The following is a 20,338-nucleotide window of genomic DNA, read 5'->3' on the forward strand; positions in this document are numbered from 1 at the left end:
TCCCCACAAGGTGGTCTGGGCCTTGCCCCCTGTGTCAGAGAGCAGTCTCTGCCACTGCCACCAAGGCGAGCTGTCCAGCCGCCTGGGCAGACTTGCACTTCCCATGAGGAAGCGAGACAACGTGGTTCTCTACGCAAAGCCTAGGTCTTGTTACCGGAGTTACTTCATTTCTTGGGGGAAAATTGCTGGCCTGGAAAGTAAGAGGCATAGGTACCACCCCATGCCCTGTTAACTGCCAGTGTTTTCTGCCTGTCAAGTTGACTGTGATGAAAGCTGTGTGCTGGCTGTCCAGGGCACAAGCTGATACAGGCGAGAAAATCTCATGCCTGCCGCCCCTCAGCTTCCCAGCAGACCTGGACGCCAAGTTGCAGACTGTCCTCATCCTTGGGTGAAGACTAGGGTTTAGAATAAGGTCAGTTCCCTTTTTGCTCAGAGAATCTTCCTCAGCCACAAAGTTTTTCTGCAAGAGAGGTCTTCCATCCGATGCTTCACTCCCCAAATGACTGCAACAGCCAGTGCTGGGCTAGACCAAAGCCAGGAGCTTCCTCCAAGTCTCACACATGGTGACAGGGGCCCAAGCACTTGGGCCATCCTCCACTGCTTTCTCAGGCGCATTAACAGGGAACTGGATCAGAAGGGGAGCAGTGTGGACTCAAACCAGTACCTATTATATAGGGTGCTGGTGCCAGCACTGCAGGCAGCGGCTTAACCTGTTGTGCCTCAGCACCGGCCCCTCCCAGATTTCTTTCCCAGTCCAAACCAACTCTGTCTTGCAAGCCTGGAATACAGGTTTCACACAAATTCTAAATCTTTCTTTCCCAAAGGAGGTCGTGGGCTTTGACTTTTACGTACACCTAAGGGAGGATAAACCAGCTCAGGGTAACAGAGATGGTCACGTCTCCTGTACATACTTCACAAGGAGAAGCACACTTCTGCATTCCGTAAGATTCAGCCCTCAAAAATGTATTATTGCAACTGCAAATTGTTGTAAAGAATTAAATTATGCTGGAAAATAACCAGATGTTATTTCATCTTGATGACATTTTAATTTCAGTTAAATGTCAGAAAGCAAATTAAATCCTAAGTAAAGCTTAACCTAAAATTATATTTGAAGGCTGGGTCTTGGAGGCCAAGGGAAATGTGGCTACCGTTTGTTTTTATTTCTTTGTGCTTTCTTTGAAACACTGTAGGCAACAGCATTCTTGAAAAAAGCCCTTACGGAAGAGAGTGCTGATGGGTCAGCTATTCACAGTAATGAATCATCTTGCAGCCTGCCATCTATTCTGAATGACAATCCTGGAATAAAGGAAGCAAAACCCCCTCTATGGCTCAACAGTGTTCGCACAGGGGAACAAGGTGACTATTGTGAAAGGGTCTATCCACAGCAAAAAGGCATTCAGAATCAATGCAACATACTCTTGTGCAAGGTGTACCCGTAAAATGCCACCGAGGAGAGAGTATCTCTGACTTTAATATGCATAGTGTGTTGTTTTCTACCCTCTTCCAGTAAATACTTATATATGTTCTCATTCAGTCTCACAGGAAGGGGAAAGCTGATTGTAGGGCTGTGGTTGTGCCGAACTACTAATAAAATAAGTGTTGAGCTATGAAATCTCAGATCACCTCATGGTGGATCATTTTGACCACAAAGAAGAGGGAGATCCTATTAAAATGATTCTGTAATGTGGAGTTTTGATATCACTTGTAATTTTAAACAAGCTTTTTAATGGTAATAGAACCTTATCAAAGTCTGAACAGGTGATTAGGAATGAATGAATTTATTCTCACAAAATGTAATAGTCGATTTTTAGTACCCAGAAATTGTGACTGTTTCAGCATTACTGTTAAGACATGCCTGGAAACAACTCCAGTGTTATTTTCAGGAAGCCACAGGTTGCTCAGAAAGTATTCAGTTTTCGAAAATCAATGTACAGGACGGGAGGCTCCTATGTTTTAAGCCCCATGCAAATTTGATAGATGTTAGGCTAAATTATGTTGCTTGAAAGCAACATAGAGATACCTTATATTTTTATCTATATAGTCTGAATTTTATTATCTCCAGGTCACAATGCAGATCACAAATGTGTACCCCTTAAAACAGTAACAAAAACAACACCACACGTGGAGAAATCCTTGCAGCTAACCACAGTGGACCACCAGAGATAGCCGTCACAGTGTCTTTTTTTTTTCTTTTTTACTGATTTTTTTTTAAAGATTTTTATTTTATTTATTTGAAAGAATTACAGAGAGAGGTAGAGACAGAGAGAGAAGTCTGTGCCGATCCAAAGCCAGGAGTCACAAGCTTCTTCCGGGTCTCCCACGTGGGTGCAGGGGCCCAAGGACTTGGGCCATCATCTACTGCTTTCCCAGGCCAAAGCAGAGAGCTGGATTGGAAGAGAAGCAGCTGGGCCTCTAACCGGTGCCCATATGGGATGCTGGCGCTTCAGGCCGGGGCATTAATCCACTGTACCACAGCGCCGGCCCCCGTTACAGTGTCTTGAGGTCTAGGAATCTGGGCCTGCTGCCCACAGGCTTGAGGAGACATCTTCAGGTTTAAGGCCAGTGGAGGCCTACGCAAGGCACAATCACCAGCTAGCTACCCCCAGAAGAATCTCAGCTTAAGTGCCTTGCCCCCTCCATACCCCATACCTGTGACAAGGTGGGTTAAAGGGAAGGAGTAACAACAGGTAGTGACACTACCGGAGAAGAGACACGGCCACCACCCTGTCCATAAGGTTGTTCAGGAGACAGGAATGGGGCCACGTCACCCCGTCATACCCAAGTGCTGCAGTAGCCAGCGGGGCCTGGTTCAGTGTCCTGGACGGGGTGGGAAGGAGTGCGGAGCCCTAGCCCAGATGTGACTAGCTTGCCTAGGCCTTAGGCCCAGACATGGAGATACATTAGTTTTAGAGCTGGCTTCCTCTTAAGAATAGCACTGTTTTAGACAAGAAATAAAGTAGGAGAAAAAAAATAAAAATGAAGAAGAAGCTGGAGAGGCAGTGAAAATGAAAGGAATGGCAGTTAAACCCAAACATGGGGCTGGCGCTGCGGCATAGTAGGTAAGCTACTGCCTTCGACTCTGGCATCCCACATGGGTGCCGGTTCAAGTCCCCGCTGCTCCACTTCCCATCCTGCTTCCTGCTAATGCGCCTGGGAATGCAGCAGAAAATGGCCCAAGTGCTTGGGTCCCTTCACCACATGGGAGACCTGGAAGGAGCTCCTGGCTCCTGGCGTCAGCCTGGCCCAGTCCCAGTGATTGCGGCTGCTTGGAAAGTGAACCAGCAGATGGAAGATCTCTCAGGGAGAGAGAGAGAAATCTTCCATGTACTGGTTCTCTCTCCAAACAGCCACAACAGCTAGGGCTGTGCCAGACCAAAGCCAGGAGCCAAGAGCTTCTTCCAGGTCTCCCATGCGGGTACAGGGGCCCAAGGACTTGGGCCATCTTCTGCTGCTTTCCCAAGCCATAGCAGAGAACTGGATTGGAAGTGGAGCAGCCAGGACTTGAACCAGCACCTATATGGGATGCAGGTATTACAAGCGGCAGCTTAACCTGTTACTCCACAACACCGGTCCCAAATAAATAAATCTTTAAAAAAAAAATCTGTTCCATAACTTTGAAATGCTGCATTTTTATTATCATGTGTTTGATTTTTAGAAGTTTCAAGTGACTGTGGAGATGAGAGAAAGGAAGAAAACATGGCCACAGTGATCCCAATCACAGGTAAAGTCACAGTTGCCTGAGAGTTTCAAACACAGGCTGTAGCCTTTTTAAGTATATAAAATATGTATCTGAGAGGCAGGGGAAGAGAGCCCCCATCTTCTAGTGCATTGCTCAAATGCCATGACAGCCAGGAGTAGCTGGAGCGGAAGCCGGGAACCAGGAACTCCATTCAGGTCTCCCAAGTAGGTGGCAGGAGCCCAGGTACTTGAACCATCCCTGCTGCCTCCCAGGATCTGCACTGGGAGGAAGCTGCGGTCAGGCCAGCACCTGAACCCAGGTACTCCCCTGTGGGATGCAGGCATGGGTTAGTGGTCTGTGCACCTGCTACCAGCAAGCAGATACAGCTGTCACGTGCAGGGTCTGGAGATCGCTCGTGAGAGCTTCATGTTCTAGCTTACCTTAGCATAAACTTGGGTGGAAAATAACCCTATCAGTTGAACTCACCTCCACGGCACACATTTACACCTGTAAGCACCCTCCACCACGCAGCCTTTCAACACTGGAGTCCGTCTCGGAGGGAAACAGCCAGCCAATATATGCAAACTACAGATGTTTCTGATTTTACTCTGTTCTTTCTTAAATTAATTGAATGCATATCATTAAAATAAGATTGGGGTGAGGGGCTGCCAGGAGCAGCTTGCTTGTGCCTCACTCACAAAGCCTGTGTAATACAGCAACTTAAAAATCTCTCCGGTCAGGATTCATCAAGGCCTGTTAAGATTTTCATACATGTATTAGGCTTGTTTAGATGGAATCTGAATGATATCATTACTTTGTTTAGTTTTAGAGTATCAACAGCAGCAATTAGTATTCAGAACAGAGTTCTATTTGCTGTACATCTGAATTTACTAGTACCTTGTTTTGTAAAGTGCTGTACTACTTCATTATAAATTCAAAGGTCTGACTTTAAATATTTATACAAGTAAATGCACGGTTGCCCCGAGGTACTAAGGCATGCATCTGCATATGTGGTGGTTTCGTTATGTTTATAAGCAGGAAAGAACGGCCTGCTTTTATGGCAATTCATTCTGTGGCATGTTGATTAATTTTGTAAACTCATGTTTCTTGTGATGAACTCTGGTTTTGAAAAAAGGAGTTTATAGTAGAGCAATTGTTGTATGTACTATGCATCAGCTAATATTTCACTCCAAAATACAAAGGTTTTCTTTTCCTTTAAACATTTTGCCCAGGGATACATGTGTTGAGTTTTTGTTGTTCGTTTTGTAAAAACTCTGGTAGGGTTCCTTCTTGATTATTTGTCTTAATAGGAGAAGTGTGGAAGATCTCAACCTGTGGCTAACCAGGGAATCATTTGGATGCTTTTCCCTTACATTTACCTTGGAATTTAGAAGTACCTGATGGCCTCTGAATTTCTTTCAGTTAAAATTACAGAGGCTTATTGAGGAGTACCCAGAAAGTAAGCTAGTTGCCCATTCTTCAATTCTCACTTCTCAGTATTCTTCCCATTCCTCCCTTGCTAAAAGTAGCTGTTTCTTCTCAGAAATAATCATGGATTTTCTTTACCAGAGAAGACATAGTAAAGTGCTGGGGTTTCAAAGCTTTCTTTTCTTTATGCAGAGAGATGTGTGGCATATGTAGAAATAGTTGGGAACATTTGAGATTAAGATTTTAAAAGAAATTATACTTTCAGCACCCTGCTATCAATGTGTAAAGAGTTGGTGGTTAAAAAAAAGAGTTAATGCTCCAACATGGGAAGCAGTCCACACAGCAGACTCATAGGATGACAGTTGCTCTAAATAACACTCTGATCTCAGAGTCAGCCCTTAAGGCATTCTGGTCTGGCTGAAAAACCCACGAGAGCATGGAAAGCCAAGACACTGTGGCAAAAAAAAAAAAAAAAAAAAAAAAAATTTCCTACATGAAGGATCTCTGTGAGTGAGATCCCAGTGGAAAGAAAGGGACTTTGAAGAAGGGTGTACTTTTCTCTGAAAGGAGGCGAGAACTTCCACTTTGCTTATAGCCTTGTCTAAATACTGATGGAATTTTTAGATACAGAAGGCTTCTGTAGCCTAGGACCTCAGGTCAAGAGCCTTGGGTGATCACTGACATCACACGTAAGAGTGTTAATTGTTAAATTAACAGCAGGAATCACTGTGCACTAACTTCCCATGCAGGATCTCTGTCCTCAGAGAGTTGTATTATAATTATGTCTAAGTGGTCATAAAAGATAGATCATTCTTGAGTGTGTCTTTAAAGTTAATTTTTTTTTTTAAAGTGAAATTAACTTCAAGATGCAATGACATTGAACAACCCTTGTCTCAACTGTTGAGGAACAGTTTGTTTTGTTTTGTTCATGCAAATTGTTGAACTCTTTACTTAGTATAGAGTTGGCCTTCTGTATATAAAGTTAATAAAAAAAAATGGATCTTAGAGGAGGACGGGACTAGAAATGGGAGAGAGAGGAGGACGAGGGGTGGGAGGGCAGGTACAATGGGAAGAATCACTTTATTCCTAAAGTTGTACTTAGGAAATGCATGAAGTTTGTATTCCTTAAATAAAACGTTTCTTTGGGGGAAAAATAAATATATTAAAAAGAATGTTTTAAAATCTAAAAAAAAGGCCAGCGCCGCGGCTCACTAGGCTAATCCTCCGCCTTGCGGCACTGGCACATCAGGTTCTAGTCCCAGTCGGGGCACCGGATTCTGTCCCGGTTGCCCCTCTTCCAGGCCAGCTCTCTGCTGTGGCCAGGGAGTACAGCAGAGGATGGCCCAAGTCCTTGGGCCCTGCACCCCATGGGAGACCAGGAAAAGCACCTGGCTCCTGCCATCGGGTCAGCATGGTGCACCAGCCGCAGCGCGCCGGCCACGGCGGCCATTGGAGGGTGAACCAACGGCAAAGGAAGACCTTTCTCTCTGTCTCTCTCTCACTGTCCACTTTGCCTGTCAAAAAAAAAAAAAATCTAAAAAAAAAAGAATACTTTGTGTCCATTGTATACCAAAGCATTAAACATACGAAAGATAACTTGGAGGATATAAAAAAAGCTTTGCTGGCCGGCGCCGCAGCTCAGTAGGCTAATCCTCCGCCTGCAGCACTGGCACACTGGGTTCTAGTCCCAGTCAGAGCTCCAGATTCTGTCCCGGTTGCTCCTCTTCCAGTCCAGCTCTCTGCTGTGGCCTGGAAGTGCAGTGGAGGATGGCCCAAGTCCTTGGGCCCTGCACCCGCATGGGAGACCAGGAGAGGCACCTGGCTCCTGACTTCGGATCAGCGCAGTGCGCCAGCTGCAGCGGCCATTGGGGGGTGAACCAATGGAAAAAAGAAAGTCCTTTCTCTCTGTCTCTCTCACTGTCTACTCTGCCTGTCCAAAAAGAAAAAAGCTTTGCTAAGTCATATACTTTGTTGGAGCCTGACTGTTCTGTCGTTGCCACCATACTCTTTCTCTCCCTTGGCCCCAAGCCATGCACTCCCCATGAAGTTCATGTTATACCTAGGCTCTGCTGAATACACTGCTGTGTCTGTCATTGCTGATAATTCTTGAGCATCAGCCTTCTAGTAAATTGTTGTATCCTTGACATAATTATTCAGAGATTTGACTTTTGATAGAGTAAAGCAAGTATATAATTTTAGATAGAATCTCCCTGTTGTGGTCTCCTCGTTGTGTATGTGAATGATGGTTGTGTTTGTATGGAATACATTCCTTCTAGACTATTCCAAAGACCAGGAATATTTCAGAAGCTGTCTCCTGAGGGTTGAGGAGATACTGCATTTGAGCCTGGGCTTTGGCATCAATCCTTATGCCCCCTGCTCTGTTTTTCCTTCCCACTGAGCCACTGTATTGGGAAAGCCAACACACTACCTGACAGGTGATCTTCAAGCTTAAATGAGATCATGTATGCGAAAGTACCTAGCAGATGCTAGACACTCAATATGCAGTACGTGATATGTATTAATAATGTCGTGAACATTGCTAGTGTTACTGATCTTCTGTGTTGGCTGCCACACTTCCCAGCATTTCCAAACCAGTACCATTTGTTTAAAGGAACCTCACAAAGCAAACTCAAAGAGGAAAAGATGCTGTGGGAATGCGGATGCATTGTCAGAGAAAAAGAGCAAATACATGAACAAAACCAAAAATACTCCTGAGAGGAGCCCCGAGAAGGGCGTCTGGACAACTCTGTCCTGGCAGCTGCTCACCTTCGCTGCACTGCAGTGGCCACTGGGGACCGAGACCCGTGGTGCTTCTCCAAGACAGCACTTCCCAGGAGTTCTCAGTTGGTTTCTGCAAGAAGTGTCCACTTGAGAGCACAGCTGACGATCTGACCTCAGAAGGGTGTTTACTTTATCAAAAAAGAACCTCGAAGCGGGGTTCATGATGCTTTTGGAACTTCTAATTCATCTCATGAGGAAACCCTTAGAAGCAGAACCCCAAAAAGCCCAAGAAGTGGCTTGTGAGGCTCTCCTTGGTCCAGGCTGGCCGCCTCTGCATGGGGGTGCTGTCACGCCTTTAGGTACCCTTACATGCACCCAGTCAGGGACACTGTAGAGCGCCCGATCACCAAGTGAATGCACTGTCTCACAGGGATTGCTAGGCTGATGCAGCAGTTGCCAAAGTGTATTCTATCTAACGTTCCAACCAGAAAACACTTCAGTGAATACGTATTTTGTGGCCCAACCTTGCCCTGTTGATCTCTCTTCATCTCTCTCTCCCTACATGATTCACAGCAGCATATAGAAGTAAAGGGATCATTTGAAAATGTGAATCTAGAGTTTCATATAACTTACCACCAATTTGATAAAGGAATCGGTACTAGTAACAGCCAGCAAAACTAATAGTCTGTGGAACACGCTTTGGGAAATATCCACATATATATGTGGAACCTTTTTGAAAGGTCTAATGGGGCACCAGTTTTTAATACACGAAAATTATGTTCAGTGTTTTCCTTAGGTTCCATCTCATGGGAACCCCGCTTTGGATGAGATTGCTTTATAATGAGTCTTCAGGTTATTCTCGTGTGACTACACACAGATGCTGTGATTGAAAGCTACTTGTTAAAGTTACTATTGTCCAGAAGTGCTCTTCTTCTCTGTGGGGTCTTTCTGCAGGTCTCTGTTTGCTTTGCAGCCATTTCAGAAGAGATAGAGAAAGAGGCTGGGGTGAAATCCAGGGCAGACACAGGACATCGGAGCTGGGACGCTCTGAAGTTACACTGTTTTCAGAATGATGAAAGCCCTGGGGATGTTTAACCTGGGAAGGGCACAATAGCTATTCTTACATATTTGAGGGACTGCCATATACACAGAAAACAGCTAGCACACACAGAATGCAGCTCAGCATCAAAAGAACTTTCTAGACCTTCATTGCAGCCAAACCATGTTAAGTACCTTTCAGGTCTGAGCGTCTGTGCTACATGTTTGAACCCCTGGGAAGCGTGGCTGCCTTTGAGAATCACTGTGGAAGAAATCCTTGTTTCTGAGACCTCCGACATTCCTTCTAATGCTGAGACTGATTCTCACTCTGTACTGATGGGATCTGCCACCCCAAAACATAGGTCTTCTTGGCAGAGGGACTCAAAGAGTTGGCTGTTCCTCCAAGGGTATCTCCTTTGTTAGTCATTCTGGAAAGTGTGAGTTTTCTGCGCCCATTCCCAACCAAGCTAACTGCGCCCACAGCCTTTGTGATCAGTTGTTGTTAATACAGTCTGCCTATTTTATTATTCTAATTGCTCCCGCTAAAGAATCCAAGTAGAAATCAAAGATTAATTTAGATACCTATGAATGTATAGATTTTCTGTATATAATAAATTGTATGTTCTTTGCATATGCATAGGCACAGGTGATGGGGCCTTTGTCAGTGTTTCCCCCGAAACTCTCAGGCCAGGAGGAAAGTGATGCCTCCTTGGATGATGAAAGCCTCCCTCTTAACTATTTACATCCCCAAGTGAAACTCCCGATGTTGGTAATTTTATTTGTATTCACATTAAACTGACTTTTCAGTGTGAAGTGAGTTTTAGCAGATGATGCAGTTTACGTTAAATGTCATAGAAATCTAGCACCCGCCGGCGCCACAGCTCACTAGGCTAATCCTCCGCCTTGCGGCGCCGGCACACCGGGTTCTAGTCCCGGTCGGGGCGCCGGATTCTGTCCCGGTTGCCCCTCTTCCAGGCCAGCTCTCTGCTGTGGCCAGGGAGTGCAGTGGAGGATGGCCCGAGTACTTGGGCCCTGCACCCCATGGGAGACCAGGATAAGTACCTGGCTCCTGCCATCGGATCAGCGCGGTGCACTGGCTGCAGCACGCTGGCCACGGCGGCCATTGGAGGGTGAACCAACGGCAAAAGGAAGACCTTTCTCTCTGTCTCTCTCTCTCACTGTCCACTTTGCCTGTCAAAAAAGAAAAAAAAAAAAAGGAAATCTAGCACCCAACACAGTATCTGGCATATAGTGGACACTTAATTTGTCCATGAATGAATAAAAATGGGGATATTACAGAGTTTCCTTAAATGCTTGTTGATTCAGGCCAGAATACTGTCTCTTTCAGCCATTCACTCCACCAGTACTTTTCCCACCCACGTGCCCATCCTGGCAAAACTCATCTCCTTAAGCTCCATGTGAAAAGGGCTCTCGGCTTTTATCTCAAGAGGATTAAGCTTCTAAGAATGTCCATTCAGCCTCTCATTCTTTTGACACCAATTCTGTTGGTCAAGCTGTATTGAAAGTGGTTGCCTGACTGTGCCATTCCTCACTGATATTCTTTGGGAGCCTGGAATATTCAAGGTCATGCTAAGACAGCCATTTAGAATCTTTCCAGGAGGTCAGCGTAGATTTTCAGGGTGCTACTTGGAGTTCTAGGCAGCGTTTCCCAAAACATAACTGCTTGAGGTTTACAGCAAATTGGAAAGGTCAGGAAACACACAATGGCCAGGTTACCATTGGTGACTGGATTCATCCTGGGAGGAAAGACTACAGCGACCAACTTGGGCCACCAGAACCCAGTGGCATAACACCTCCTGCACTCAGACTTTACTAGGAATATGCTTCCCCGTCTGTCCCAGAAATGCTTTATTGACAGGAGTCGGTAAAGACGTCTTACCTGTTGGGCCTGAGAAAGAGAATCCCCAGCTTGTGCAAAACCAAGGGAATCACCACACTTAACGCTGCCCGACTGCCCGTGAAAGTCCGCGTGGCAGTCTGCAGGGCATGGTCAGCCTGCTGGGGCCGCAGTCATGGGGCCTGCGGCTTACAGTAAGCAACCAGACAATTCCTCATTACGCTGCGGGGTGGTGGCGGTACTTCATGTAGTAATTAAGGAAGAAAAGGCACCTGTCTCAGGAGCTCTGTTGATTGGATGCTTTCATAAAAGCATTCAAGGAAATGAACTCATGAATGCTGGGAGAACCTGGGGAGGGGGGTGGTGGACCCAGGCCCGAGCAGTTTCTAGGACATCCAGGTGATTTCCCAGGTTGCAGAATGGTGGAGCAGGGGTCTCCAAGTGAGACTCAGCTTGAAAGAGAGAAGAGGTCAGACTTTAGATATTTTAATAAAATTAGGGGCTGGGCAATACATTATTTTCCTTGGGCTGCTATAACAAAGCAGCACGAGCTTCAGACAACAGGAAGGTATTCTCTGTGTTCTGGATGCTGGACATTGGAAACCAGGATGTGAGCAGCATCTTGCTCCCTGGGACAGTTTTGGGGGAGACTCTTTCCTTGCCTTGTGCAGCCTCCGGTGGCTCCTGGCTTATGGCAGCGCCCCGTCTTCACATTCCTTCTCCTCTGGGTCTCTGAATCTGCTCCACTTAGAGGGCACTGGCTGTTGAACTTAGGGTTCAATGATTCCATCTTGAGATCCATAACTAATACACCTACAAAAGTCCCGTTTCCAAATTAAATTGCATTCTTAGGCTCTGGGGAGACCTGACCTTTGGCTGGAACGCTATCCTAGCTTCAGGGAGTGAGGAGTTTATTTATAGTTTACATTTCTAGCACCCAGTTCATCTTGTATAGTCATTAGGTTCTACTATAGATGATGATAAATGTTAATATTGTCATTATATCTGACTCCTCTCATTACTTAAGTTGTTGAGTACATATTGTTGAACATGTCACTTTAGGAAAAGCTATTTATACCAATAAAATACAGCTTTCTGATTGACAGAGTTCTGAAGCTTTGAAAAGGTAAGAAGGTCCCTTGAGTTTGAGAGTTGAAAATTCACCTCCCACAGCTGACCCGTGTCACTTGGTGGCAAGCACTGCAGTTTTAAGTTTACATGGGAAGCAGTGTTAGCAAAACTGATTCCATTGCAGTTTGGAATGTCCGTGAAAGGTCAGTGAGGAGCCTGGGATTTGCTTTCAGGTTGAACTGTTGAGTTACTCTATTGAAATTAAGACTGATGTAATCTCCGTTTTATGAAGCAGCTCGAGGCGAAGTGTGTGGATTGGAAGTTTCTCTTATGCATCAGCACCCTGTCTCAGCTCAGAGAAACCTTGGCAGTGAATCCGCAGCCCCAGGTCTGTTGCTGGAGTGGATTTTATTGACGGAAGTCTGGATGTGAGAAGTGATTTGGATCCAAACCTGTGCACCTCACATTCACATACACTTTTGACCTTTTAAAAAGAATGCTTAAATATAGCTGAGTTTCCAGTATCTTCAGAACTGCAAAAGCACTGATAGCCTATTTTCTCACTTGCAGATGAGCAGGTTACTAGACAAATGATTTCTGGATTTTCAGTGATCATGTTTACCTTACGAATGATTCAAGAAATACATCTCGTTTTTATTGTATTTCACAGAAACCTGGGCCTGCAGCATCAGCAACATATCTAGTACCATGCAGAAAAAAAGTAACGGAAATCCTGTGCACAGAAAGTATTTTTTCAAATTTGATTTTAGAATTTCTGCACACTTCACATAGGAATAGTAATTACCCTCCATATCCAGAGATGCCCAGTTATTCACCAGTCCAAGGTCGTTTTTTTCCCCCGAGCTGCAGTGATAGTATTGCTTGCATCTCCCTTTGTGATTCTTTTTCCGGGCTCAACTCCCCCCCCCCCCCCAAGGATTTCTGCAGATGCAGTGGAAGATTCTCTGCCCTGGAGACACCCCTTAGAGGCTGGTGAACCACTCGTTTATCTGGCTCTTGTAATGGGTTGTTAAAAGCACTTGTTCATCAGATATTTTCTTTTTCTTTTTATTTGTAGATTTAGAAGTATTTTAGCAGGTGTACATTTGCATATAAAAGAGAATAAAAGATACGAAGTTGAGGCTTTTTCTTTCTTCTCTCCAGCATCATCTCTCTCCTACCTCCCTTTATTCAGCAGGTTTTCATTTTCTTTCTCTAGCTGTTTCTATTTTCTAGACACAAAACGTATATCAAAAAGAAAAAAAAAAAAAAAAAACAGTCCCAGTGATCCGTCAGCATTTTGCAGGCAGAGAGACTGGGTTTGGGCAGCATATGTAACAAAGTAGGTGAAAATACATTTATTCCGTTGTGTCATCCGCCTGGAAATAGTAGCCAGGGATGGATTTTAACCCCGTGGAGTTGCTGCTGCACAGGACTGGCCCCTGGGGCTTGTTTTATGCTTTCAACAGCGTTATTTTTTACTTTTTAAATGAAATCTTGACACAGATTTGACTGTGTCGTAGGTGCTTGACTGAGCAATTCAAAACTGAAAGCTTGAGCATGTGTCTGTGTGTTTGTGTTACCAGAACATTCCAAGTGAAAATAATTGTATGCCTTAGACATATTTGTTGTATCTGACCATCTTCATGACTACGTGGTTTTGGGGAAGCTTAGTGTTACTAATGGGAGGGGTGTTTCCCTGAAGTTCTAAGTCAGAGGATAGAACGTGATGTCTTAAGCAGCTACCCGGTTCTCACATTTTCGGACTTGAGGGTCACTGAATCTTTCTCTAAATTATGTCCCCCTTGGGAATCTGAGAATCCGGTCCCTACCTTATTTACAGCAGGCCAACTTCTAGATGTATTCCTTTTGCTCTTTTGTCTCTCTGTTTGTTTGATAACTGAATTTGCAGGGCAGCACAGTTTTGCCTTTAACTGATCCATCACTGTCCTTCCTTAAAAAAAAAAAAAAAAAGCCTGGTTCTGAGTTGGCACAAACCCTGCAATCTGTCTCCTTACCTTTTGGCTTCATGAAATTGGCATCATGGCCAAATCTTCTAGGCTGGCTGAGTCATTTGAGAGCCCTTAGCAAAAAATATGCTCTTGCCTCCTGAGAGCCTGGAACCTGACCCATGTGGCTATCCAGCTCTTTTGAGGCGAAAGCTGACATCTGCTTGTCTTCTTCGGCTGCATTTTACCCTGAGTGTTCTTGCACTGTTCTTAGTGATCACAAAAAAAAAAAAAAAAAAAAAAAAAAAAATGCTCACTGCTATCTAACATCCAGGTTGCAAATCTGCTCTGGTTGGCCTGTGCAGGGTTTTCTTTAAAAAGAACGAGGCAGAAGTCTAGCAAGACCATGCCCACTTTCCCCACTTGGCACCCATTGACCCCAGCCAAGGATCAGCTGCCCCCTGTGGCTCTCCAGGATGTCCTGCTGTGCTCCCTTCCCTTGATACACCTTGCCAGTGTCACTTGTCTGTGGTGCCTGTTTGGCCCAGAAGACCCCTATATTCGCAGCCCCACCCTATCCAGTCTGTTGTAGCGATCTGTGGTCATGAAGCCACCTCTCTGTGTCCTGACTTGTTTATGCAAGCTATCTCCCCTTTAACCAACCCTTGCAAACCTTGTCTTTCCCATCTGGATCCACCAGCCCTTTCACACTGTTTTGCGCTGCAGTTCTGCCTGGAACTGTAGCATGATACATGCCATGGAGAGATCAGCTGCAGCTCTGACATGACTCCTGCTCCATACAGACTTCCTCTTGTCTGCCTGCACAGCACGTGCTGACCCCTCCACCCCTCCAGGGCTTTGGCGTCTGTGGTCCTGCCCCATTTCATGTTTATTCCTCCAACTGAAAGCAGTTCATCCATGTACCTTTGAACATTCGCTCTGCCCTGAAGCCATGGGAAGAAGCATGCGGTGGGTTGGGGGTGGGACGTGTGCATAGCAGCCTCAGCCTTTTTGTACCTCTCAGGTCAAGGCGTCTGCCTCCCAGATGATAACTCTGCAGGGCCCCGTCCGTGACGCTGTGCTGGGGAGCAGGGGCCACAGAAGGTTTAAGGAGCCTGACCGGAAGGGGTCGGCTCTGGCTGAGTGGGCCAGAAAGGCTGAGCCCGTCTCCCTGCAAGGCCACTGGTCACCTGGAAGCAGACGTGGGGCGGCCTTGAAGGCTGAGACAATAGGAAGGGGCTCCAACCCTGGCTCCCACTTCCAGCCCTGAAGCCTTTGTTTATCAAGAAGCTGCTCCTCCCCCCAACCCCCAGTCCCTGCCACTGTTTGATGTCTGTCTTCAGTATGCTTTCCCTGACCATTTCCTTAACTGGATGCAGAAATAGCACACGGTCATTAAGACCTGGACTTGGATCCTGAAGGCTAAAAACGTTCTGGGTCGGTTTTTATAAAATCAAAAAACAGGACATTTTCACCTGTTTTATAATGACTCTTTACCTTCAGAATTTCAGAAACTGATTTTTGGTAATACCTCCCGCTCTCAGAATCACCTCACAACACAAACAGAGAACACTACAGCGCCTCCTACTGGAGGCATCCCACTGCTTGGAAATGCTTTATCCCCCAGGGTTCACACAGCACATACGCACATTAAGTAAAACAACATGTTTTCCCTTAGGCCTGCATTACCCCTATTGTTTTCTTTACAAATTTGTTGAAATACTCAGACATATAATGTCAAAAAGTGTTGCCTAGGAGTTGAGTCCTTGATCTATACGTGTGTTAATTACATAGCATCAGATATTCCAAAGTAAGGTAGATGCTCATCTTAAATGCTCAGTTTTAACCTGGTTGATTCCCAGTAGAGCAAGGTAAGTTCCATTTGTAATTCTTCACTGTGGTGGAAGTTTTAATCCAGAAATAAGGGGCTCCTGCCTGAGTTAAGTTGAGCCAGCAAAAGCAAGAATGCAGCCGATTGCCCGCTCCTGGTGCTGCCAGCACAAATCCTTTGATATCTGCATTGGAAGTATGGATGCGGTTTTGTTTTTCCATGTCACAATGCTAATTCTCTCCTTATTCCATTCAGGTGCCCTTCATATGTAAGGTAGTGAGGAAGACTGTACCATGCAACTCCTTCCCCTGATGTTTGTTGACTGCTTTCCCAGGGGTCTTCCCCAGTGTCGCAGCAGACATCAGTAGAAGCCCCCCAGGCCAAGGGCGTCCTGTGGACAGAAGCTAGTCCAAGCTGTTGCTGATGGCTCTGGACGCCTGGCTTTGTTCCTTGCAGGTGTCTGTCTCCCCGTTGGTTAGTGGGGCTCATAGCTCGTCCTGCAGCTGCCACCCTTCCTGGCTCACTCACCGTTCACTTAGCCTCTCCTAGAGGGACAGGGAGCACTCCCAGGTGCCCTGACCACTGGGGAGGTCGGCTGTCCCTCCTGGTTCATTCCTGTAGCCATAAGCAAGGGCTGTGGGGGAAGAGAACCCACTTTACTGGGATGCTGGTCCACAGACCCACTCAACGGATTGACGAATTCAGCCGCCTCAAATAGACTCATACAGCTTGCCTTTGAGCTGCATTGCTTTTTGTTTGTTTTCAGAATTTCTAAAGAGTGGTAAGTCAAAAAGTTAACTTGCAGGCATTTGAAAAGTGTTTACCTCTTAGGCAGAATTGAAGAAACTTCTCTCTGGACAGTAGGAAAGTCAGTGTTGCTATGATTTTTTTTTTTAAATCTATAGAAACAAAAGTCTACCAGTTGCTGAAGATGTCTACCCTTCAGAATAACAGAAAGCAAACTGAAGACAGATTTCAGAAGGCAGATGCTTCTGTGCCACCATTATCAGGTAAGCTAGGGTGGATTCTGCACTGGACGTCAGTTTCCTGGCCCAGAACTGGGCCCAGGCATTCTTTGAAGGCTTCTGGATTTTGCTTTGTAGCAAGGTATGACCAGGTCATGGACAGCTAGTGCTGTTTTATCCTTAGCAAGCAGCTGTTTGGAGGCACCATCTTCCCCCTTCCCCACCCCCACCCCTGCCCATCTGTGTGCTGGTCCCAGACTGGGGCTTCTGCCAAACATGTCATGATGGTCCCCTGTCATCTCAGTTCCTTCTCCTGTCTCCTGGTTTCTTAATCATCAAAGGGGCAGTGTTGTCTGGCCTGCCCCCCAACACCAGAATGTGGGGGCTTTTGAGTTGTTTCGATGTAAGTCTCTGGAAGGCTGAGTTCCTGCCTTCTATAATTTTTTTATTTATTTTCTTTGTTGTATTATATTTTGTTATTGTACATGTATTACTTTCAGTGCTTTTCCTTATATTATAACTTTTTCTTAAAGATTTATTTATTTGGAAGGCAGGGTGAGAGAGAGAGACAAAGAGATAGGGAGATATCTTCCAACCTTTGATTCACTCTCCACATGGTCACAACAGCCAGATCTGAGCCAGGTTGGACTAGGCTGAAGCCAAGAGCTGGGAACTACATCCTGTCTCCTACATGGGTGGCAGGGGCCCAGGTATCTAGTTCATCTTCTGCTGCCTTCCCAGGCACATTAGCAGGGAGTTGGATCTAAAGCAGATCACCCAGAACTTGAACTGGACCTCAATTGCACCACAGCAGTGGCCCGTTTTGACACTTCTGAAGAAGTATGTTACCTCAGCTCTCTTTGTGAAAGTAAGTAGATTAACACAGACGTGCACATTAATGACTAGAATCACCCTGCCGAAGTTTCATCCATCAGAGTGAGCAGGGATTAAAAAAAAAAAAAAAAGATTTGTTACTTTGAAAGGCAGACTTACAGAGAGACAGGGAGGGGCATTAAGGAAGAGAGAGAGCTTCCATACACCAGTTCACTCCCCCAAACAGCTGCAACGGCCAGGGCTGGGCCAAGCTGAAGCCAGGAGCCAGGAGCTTCATGCAGGTCTCCTGTGTAGGTAGCAGGGGCCCAAGCACTTGGGCCATCCTCCGCTGCTTTCCCCAGGCACATTAGCATCAGAAGTGGAACAGCTGGGACTTGAACCACTGCCCATATGAAATGTCGGTGTCGCAGATGGCAGCTTAACCCACTGTACCACAACACAACACTGGCCTCAGTTCCTTACTGTCACATAATTTCCTGTCCATATTCAGATTTCCCAGTTGTTGCATACATGTCTTCTACATATAGACATTTTTCAAGGGACACTTAGAGTGCATCAGACTTAGCTGTCTGTATTCAGAGAGCTATTTCCTGGTGCTAGTAGTGGTAGAGTTGGTTGCGGCAAAATTCAGTTATTTTGGTTGCCTTAAGAATCCAGTGAGCCACTACAGGTTAAAAGTCCATGAGGCCAGTGCTGTGGCACAGTGGGTTAAAGCCCCAGCCTGCAGCACCGGCATCCCATATAGACACCAGTTCGAGTCCCAGCTGCTCCACTTCCGATCCAGCTCTCTGCTGTGGCCTGGGAAAGCAGTAGAAGATGGCCAAGTCCTTGGGCCCCTGCACCCACGTAGGAGACCTGGAAAAAGATCCTGGCAACTGGCTTCGGGTCAGCTCAGCTCTGGCTATTGCGGTCATTTGGGGAGTGAACCAGCAGATTGGAAGACCTTTCTCTCTCTTTCTCTGGCTCTACCTCTCTCTGTAATTCTGTCTTTCAAATAAATAAAATAATTCTTTAAAAAAATCCAACACAGTGCCTGAAAATGAAAGCTCCATGGGAGGGCCAGCCTCTGAGGTGGCTATTTATTCTCCACAGACAGGAGACAGTGCAGTTTGTTGAGGTATCAAACAGGGCCTCCGTCCTGATGGAGAGATACCAACACTTGTAAACTCTTGGCTTTCGTCACCTTCAAGTTCTTCACAGTGGAGCCAACAGAATCTTAGAAAGTTTGTAGCCAACCTCTTCATTTTGTAAATGAGGTCCCCAGAGTGATTCCTGGCTTGGAGCGTTATAGCTGGCTAGCAGACACACAGCTGGGAAGACAGCACCACAAATCTGGTTTGGGTAAGTATCTTTCAGGCAGTTCATTGGACCAGAGCAAAAGAGGATTACATTTGGCGTAAGTCAGATCTCTTGACTGTTGTATCAAAAATTATGCTACTATTAATATACTAGAATGAACGTATATTTTATGAACTTGTAAGGTTAGACATTCAAGCGCCACTAGTTTCAAGTCCCTCACTGCACCCTAAAGCTTACACCATGTGCTTTTTACCAGGTTCCAGATGTTCCAGCTGTAGAATCAGGCAAGCGCTCCTGATGGTGGCTGCAGGCAGTGAAGCGAGACGGTGACCTCACTGACATGTTCGCTCAGTGTCTTTCCAGCCCTGCTCTCCCCCCACTCTTAGGAACTTCTCTGAGCTCCGGAGAGAAGTGGAGAGCGCAGAGAGCAAGCCCCGTCAGAGGCGGTGGTGGGCACGTGTACTCTGAACACCGAGGTTTTTTTGGTCTCTGTCCCAGGCCTGGCTCCGAGAAAAGCCACTGGAACTGCGAGCCTTAGTATTCATGTCCTTTTGCCACACAGGAAGACTCTTGAGTGAATACGGGCACCGGAAACTGTTAAGGACGACCGCAAGGGTTACCTGCAGGCAGGCAGGTTACAGATGCTTTTGGCCAAGATCTCTGCCTAGGATCTCGGGTGACGGCCAGTGCAGAACCAGGCCCATCACAGAAACATCCGAGGTTGAGGATGCCCCAGAGGCGGCAGTCAGGGCTCGCTCTGCCTTCCGGGAGCACAATGGAGACTGTCCAGCTCCCCTGGCTCCAGGGAAAGAGGCGGCCTGTGCGTCCTCCTCCTCCCTTTTCAGGCCAGTTAAGGAATGGCCGTGATGGTTTTCAGTGGAGATTCAGTCTCCTTGGTGGGACGGAAGGTAGAAGAATTGGCAGAGGAGTGCCAAGGCCACCCGGGTGGGTAACTGCCTCTAGGGGAGCCCAGCACCCCTCATCTTGATGACCCCATTGTTGTCCTGTGTCATAACCATGCGAATTAGCCAGTGCTTTGTGCCACAGTAGACACCCATGTACTTAGCTGTACATCTTGGTCAGTTAAAGGAGAGCTTTTGGGGTGATTTTCTGTTTTGCCTTTCGTTGCTCCCGTGGAAGTATCCGAGGAAACCTGCACCTCCTCTCGGTATTCTTCCAGCGTGTCGGGCCTTGCTCTGAAGCTCACTTGCCTTCTGCGGTTCCCCCAGCGTCTTCCTCCGCTCGCCTTGGTTTTCCCGGACTGTGTGAGGCCTCTCTTCTGCACATCTTGTTCCCTTCTGCCTGGCAGCCAGTGCTCACCCTCCCGGCCTGTGCTCTCTCCCCAGGTGTGAACGCTGACAGCAGCACCCTCAAGACAAAGCCAGCCAACAGAATGGCTGCGGAGGCTGGGCTGTCCTGTGAAGGAAGTCCTTTGTCAAGGTGAGGTCTGGAAGGGCTTTCTGAAGAGCAGCCCCAAGACGGGGGATGTCAGGACACAGTGCGTGCAGCCCCGACTGCACACCATGGGCCACGGCTGCAGGGTTATCCTTTGGGTTTTTGTTGATCTAAAATAACAGTGGAAACTTTAGCGTACCTTTGAAAATGTTTGCGCCAGAGCCAAGCATTGTCTCTCGCAGCTGTTGTCTCCTTGGTTTAAGACTCAGC

The 20,338-nt window shown here is 46.4% G+C and overlaps 1 protein-coding gene across 8 annotated transcripts in view; it reads left to right on the forward strand.

The window, feature by feature from the left end:
• The window catches only part of KIZ (kizuna centrosomal protein), a 113,943-nt gene that overhangs the window by 84,267 nt on the left and 9,338 nt on the right, over nucleotides 1-20,338 (forward strand). For 2 of the 8 annotated variants that reach the window (XM_089307366.1, XM_089307367.1), the window contains exons 8-12: nucleotides 1,191-1,356; nucleotides 3,656-3,721; nucleotides 12,091-12,183; nucleotides 16,481-16,585; nucleotides 20,020-20,113. In XM_089307366.1, coding sequence (XP_089163492.1) covers nucleotides 1,191-1,356; nucleotides 3,656-3,721; nucleotides 12,091-12,183; nucleotides 16,481-16,585; nucleotides 20,020-20,113 — 524 coding nt within the window. Of the gene's footprint in view, nucleotides 1-1,190; nucleotides 1,357-3,655; nucleotides 3,722-9,058; nucleotides 9,225-12,090; nucleotides 12,184-15,830; nucleotides 15,880-16,480; nucleotides 16,586-20,019; nucleotides 20,114-20,338 lie in introns of those variants that run through there. The other 6 variants (XM_002710943.6, XM_089307370.1, XR_016216037.1 and 3 more) reach the window with 4 other exon arrangements.

This window comes from Oryctolagus cuniculus, chromosome 11, assembly GCF_051225735.1.
Source record: "Oryctolagus cuniculus isolate XC-2025 breed Fujian yellow rabbit chromosome 11, ASM5122573v1, whole genome shotgun sequence".
In the NCBI taxonomy this organism is placed as follows: Eukaryota; Metazoa; Chordata; class Mammalia; order Lagomorpha; family Leporidae; genus Oryctolagus; species Oryctolagus cuniculus.